Source organism: Morone saxatilis, unplaced genomic scaffold, assembly GCF_004916995.1.
Source record: "Morone saxatilis isolate NCDOM2014 unplaced genomic scaffold, NCSU_SB_2.0 Contig18, whole genome shotgun sequence".
NCBI classification, from domain to species: Eukaryota; Metazoa; Chordata; class Actinopteri; family Moronidae; genus Morone; species Morone saxatilis.
Window position 1 is genome coordinate 16213464 of NW_023339740.1, and position 5878 is coordinate 16219341.

At 41.1% G+C, this 5878-nt stretch overlaps 1 protein-coding gene across 1 annotated transcript in view; it reads right to left on the bottom strand.

The window, feature by feature from the left end:
- Positions 1-1669: 1669 nt before the first annotated feature.
- kcnb1 (potassium voltage-gated channel, Shab-related subfamily, member 1) overlaps positions 1670-5878 on the bottom strand; it is a 25925-nt gene continuing 21716 nt past the window's right edge. The window contains exon 2 of the mRNA XM_035662009.1: positions 1670-3592. Coding sequence (XP_035517902.1) covers positions 1670-3592 — 1923 coding nt within the window. The remainder of the gene's footprint in view (positions 3593-5878) is intronic.

Here is a 5878-nt window from a genome sequence, read left to right on the forward strand (position 1 = left end):
CTGTGATATGTGGCATTATAAACAGATAATAGAGAATGCATTGTGGGGAATTTTAGTATTTATGGGATGCTACAGAGATTTTAGACATAAACATAACAATGTACAAGGTCCTTACATCATAATGTTGCTTTTACACAGTACTCATAAATATGCACAGTGAGGAGTGGATCTGCTAGCATGTGACTACTGTGCATACCTGTCACTTTATGGGTACATGCCTCTGTGTGTGTGTGTGTGTGTGTGTGTGCTCATGCATGGGTTTTATCATGTTGGGCATTTACAACTGACTAATACTAAAGTCAACCTGCCTGTGTATATTCAGTGCTATTACAGTTTATGTTCACAATTTAAGGAACAAAATAGAGATGAAAAACTCTCCATCTTTCTGTGTCAAATACATGCATATTCCATTAACTGAATGTGTGATCTCTTTGGCTGCTTTCATGTTGGTCAAAGGAAGGCCAATGCATGCTGAACATCTGTTAATGAAATCTAAACTTTGTCAGTAATCATATGCTGTAAACATAAAAAGAAAACTATATTAGATAATTTTCATATATTTAATTTCTAAAAGCGTCTCATGTTGTCATATGTAGACTGGTTGGGCACATGCATGCTTCATAAATGTGCGCTTTATGCAGCAAGCTTATTATTTCTGGCTGTTATGTTAGCCCATATAAAAGATTCTTGGTCCACTACCATCCTTTAAAAATGATACTGAGGTGCTAAGACGATATTTACTGGTCAAGATCTGAAAGTATCATCCATTCTCATCATGATATGATAACATAGCAGATGGCAAAATACTGTTCAATAAAGAGCGCTCATTATAATGGATGGTGGACTAGAGCTTCCGATAACTGCAGCCTCTGTGCCAAGACATTGAACCTCATACAGGATTACTCTTCACATATGATTATGACACAGCAGACTAGCAAACCACATATTTCTATAAGGAACTTTCTCTTATCTATATAAAAATAAATCAGGTAAGACAATCTCAAGAGTGTGTATACATGAATTACCATCAGATCACCCATCCACATTCACACTCACTCAAAAACATGCTCACACACTTATATGCAGCCATACACACCCCTATAAATGGAGATGACTAAGGCCAGTTTTGGGAATGGAGGGCACAAGTAAGTAGCTTATAGGCTTCTAGGTCCTCTCCTGTATCTCTAAGACTACAAAATGAACTGGGACTCAGTAATGGGATAGTGGGCAGCTGGGATTTTTTCCCTGGAGAATATAGAGATGACCCCCGGCAGCTAAACCATCATTCAGTTGGGTTACACCAGTTATAACCACTCTCTCAGCTTCTCTGCTTCCACAGGGGTCTCTGAGCAGACCAGTTGGCTACCTGGGAGTGCTCTTTTGTTTTGTGGATGTATAATGCCGCTAATAGGAATGAGTTGAAGGAGGGGCAGTGACATTCTCCAATTTAGAAGTGTTTTTCTCCCAGAGTATTCACCACACATGTTCACCCTGAGCTTAATGCCCATTGGCATGCTCAGGTACTTTGTAATTTAAAATGTTTCTGTGAGACCCTTTGTCTCTCCCTCATCCTTTGTCTCTGGCGTATAGAATGTTTTTAGTCTGTCTGGTGTCTCCATCACAAACACTCGGGCCAAAGCTTTCTATTTATTTCTGTTCCACTTGTACCTCAGAGGCTTTTATCCAAAGTATTTTGACGCCCCCTCTCAACCTTTGGTCTACGTGTCATGTCAGGTCCTATGTGATTCTCATGAGCTACCCCACGAATCCCTTCAATGGGGAACAGACAGTTCTGGCCCAGCATTTTTTGGGCTGCTTCTAAGTGATTGGTGCCTTTCTGGTAATTGATGTTGATGCTGCGTTTTGGGCTTGAACCAGCCAAAAGACGCTCTGAGGGACTGGTGTCAGAGACGTCGCGGAGATGCTCATCATCGTCTGTATCAGCGTCAATGTATTTGCTGATGGAGGAGTCGTGGAAGGTGAAGACAGTTGGGGCCAGGGCAGTGCTGTCTGGGGACTTCGGTGGGGTTCTGCTGCTGGCAGTGGTGTACACAGAAACTTCAGGGCTTAATAGAGAGTGGTCTGACAGGACTGAGCTGTCTGAGAGCGGGGAAGGGCCTGACTCCCCATCACTGCGACAGCCTCCTTTGGGGATAAGGTTTTTTGAGGTGTTGCCAGAAAAGAAGAATTTCCGTGCATTCTCTGAATATGAGTGCTTTGTGACAGACATGGGAGTCAGCATGGGCTCACGCTCCGCAGTGGCCTGCTGGCCTTTGGCACTGCTGTGCTGGGACAAGGCTGTAGCCAGATTGTGGGAGAACCGGTTACTCTCCTGAAGACCAAGGTCCATTGCTGGACTATGGGGGAAGCGTGGATTCTCCTGGAAGTCTGTAGCACAACTGATGTAGCTGTCAATGCTGGACAAGCTTTTCATATCCCCCACGCCTTCTCTGGTTCCTAGCACGGGTGGCCCGTGATCTTGGATAGCCCCAAGCTCTATCTCATCCCTCTGTTTACCAACTCTGGAGCCCCTGTCTTTAGCATTGAGGTTTGGCTGGGATTGTGTCTTGGCCATCTGGTTGTACATCTCCTCTAGCTTCTGAACATTTAGCCTCTGGGGACTGGTGGCCCGGGCCTTGTTGGGAGAGCCTAATTCCTGGGCATTGAAGGAACGGTTTGAGCTTGTCTCTGATGCCGCCCTTTTTGGGGTCCATTTCCAACGGCTTGGAGAGAGGTGGTTGTCATGAGGCCTCTCACTCTTCTCCACCACCACATCCATCAGTTCTGCACTACGAGCAAACGCCTCTTTCAAGTTCATGGAGACAATGCTACCATTTCTCTTTGCCCTCTCTAGGGCTTCCCTACGTTTAAGTGCCTTTTCCTGCCTCTTCTGCTCCTTGTAGAATTCAGAGAAGTTATTTACAATAATGGGAATAGGTAGGGCAATCACCAGTACTCCAGCTATGCAACACAAACCCCCCACTATCTTCCCCAGTAGAGTTTTTGGGTAGATATCTCCATAGCCTACTGTGGTCATAGTAATAGTAGCCCACCAGAATGAAGCTGGAATGCTTTTAAACTTTGTATCCTCCTCATCCTTCTCAGCAAAGAACACCAGACTGGAGAAGATCATGATGCCCATGGCCAGGAAAAGGATGAGCAGGCCCAGCTCATTGTAACTCCTTCTAAGAGTGAAACCCAGAGACTGAAGACCTGTGGAGTGACGCGCCAGCTTTAGAATACGCAGGATACGCATGATCCGAAATATCTGAACTACGCGACGGACATTCTGAAATTGTAGTACACTTTTGTTGGATTCTGTCAGGAAGATGGTGACGTAGTAGGGCAAGATGGCCAACAGGTCAATGACGTTCAGAGGACCCTTAAAGAACTTCCACTTGTTGGGGGAGGAGAGGAAGCGAAGCAGGTACTCCATGGTAAACCAGGCAATACATACAGCTTCCACATGGGCCAGTTGTGGGTTGTCTGAAGACTGGCCAAACTCATCTGTGTCCTGCAGCTCTGGAAGGGTGTTCAGAGACAAGGCAATGGTGGATAGCACGATGAAGAGGATGGAGATGATGGCAAGGATCTGAAAGACAAATGTATAAAAGTAATATGAGTAAGGATTGCAGGATCAGGGAATTACATATCAGTTAAACTCAGATATCAGATATGTATTTAAAATAAAAATTCCAGTGTATTTACAGTCAAAAAAAGTGTTTTGCTTTGAGTATGAAAGTACTAACTGTGACTGAATAATAATAACCTTAACCTTAGAGTCTAAAAAACCTTCAATAAATGCCTGACTAAGTGTGTGATTTGCTGAGAGCTAATGGATTGGATTGACTTGGTCCACTTATTTATTCATGACTCACTTATCAGGATTATCCACATGAGTGACTTTGCTTGAGTGGAAAATAATGTTTAGCAACCAATAAACAAAAGCAAAAGCATCATAGAATACAGTATGTGTGACTACTGAAAATCTTCTTTAATGTCTTCAATTGTTTGATACTTAATAAATAAAGAAAAACTTTTCAAAAATCAGATTTAAAAGTTATATATATGTTTTTTGTTTTTTTTTACTCTATAATTTCTTAATGCTTTGGCAATATTGGCATTCCAATGTAGTACATTTAATTGAAAAACAGAAAATTGTTGAGACTTTTGGTTTACTCAAAACCATAAATGTGAATCTCATTCTGGCTCTAAAAGAAAACTCAGGGTAACAGTCATAAGGATTAAAATTTTGGGGACCACAAGTACCTACACAAAATTTCATGCCAATCTATCAAATGGTTGGACTGACTGACAGACATATTGATATTGCCATCTACATGCAGAACACTTCTTAGATTTACAGTGAGTGAACCAAATTGCATAAAAACCTCAGGAATGAGTCAAATAGAAGCTAGATGGTAAATGAAAACAGGTCATGAACTCTCACCACCTTTCTATGATCACAGAAAGAGTCCTTAGTTGCCCAATTAATCAGACAAGTGCTGACCCTACTCAGTATCCACCAAATCTTTGACATGGTGAATTAAATAGCAAGGTGAAAAGGTTTCAGGGCTCCATCTGTGACCATAGAACAAGGGTTATAAAACATTATCCTCATTTTTTTTTCACAGGTTTTGCTCTTTAATGGTCTCCCTGTATTTATAGAAGAGAGGCCTATCACTGCCTGTCACTTATTCCCCTTGCTGTGGTACCAACATGACATAAAAATGAACATGTAATAGTCACATAGTAGCAGAATCCACTGCACTAGATGATGCCTGAACCACATTACACAGTACAGAGAACTCATCCAGGAAGTCTGTCAGAAAACCGCATCCTGACACACACACACACACACACTACCCCACTCACACTTCACCAATCATGCTAACAAGTAAGTATGTGGAGGTAGACTACACTTCTTTTAGCACCGTATGACAGCTCCCTTCTCAACCAGCATTCAGAGTGTAAACAAAAAATCCTTGCCTTGGCTTTGAAGTATATTATTCTTGTAGCTTGAGTTTGTTTGATCTGAATGCCTGACTATACTTAAATACCACAGTAAGAAATACCAGAGGATATGTTGCACTGCTATCCAACCTTTCATATCCCATCAACCACATTTACAGTCCAGATAGAAGATACTTGTAGCCTTACAGTATCCAGATTGATTTCATGTTTATTGGGTGTATTTTGCCATTAAGAACTGACTATTGTGTCCTGTTGAAGTTAAGACTCTTTACATCCATAAATTCATTGATGCCACATCATACTTAAAGTCAGTTTACCAAAATTACATGAAATAATATTTTATCTTCACCTAGAGGTATATAAACATGCTAATATTTTGGTTTTATTTTCCCCAACATGCAGCTACTGAAGCATTACGTGAAAAAAGAGAAACACTATAGTTACTCAGCATCATCCATAGACCTGATAAATCTTCCTATTGGGGTAGTTTTTATTTAAACTAGTCTTCAGAAATACTGACTATCTAATTACTATCCAAAAGGAAAAAGTGAGAAAGTATCCTTTTTTCTCATTGATTTCATTTTCCATAATTTTATTTGGGTAAATGTTTGGTTGTGTAGACACTTGGATATGTGTTAAGCTGTCTTTTGGACTGTGTATAATAAATATGCAAATTCAAAATGTATGCAGTTTTCTTTTTAAGTGTTTATTTCATTACTCATATAAAAATAACCATGTCAGACTAACACTGGCTATCCCTGTGTGCATGCCATTGATAATAGTTTAATAAAGAGTTTCCAAAATCAGCTTTCCTCAAATGTGGGGATGAAGGACACAAATTCAACAGCTCTCTCTTGATCTTAGTGCTGAGGTACAAGCGTAGGGCTCCTGCCTGACCTGAGTG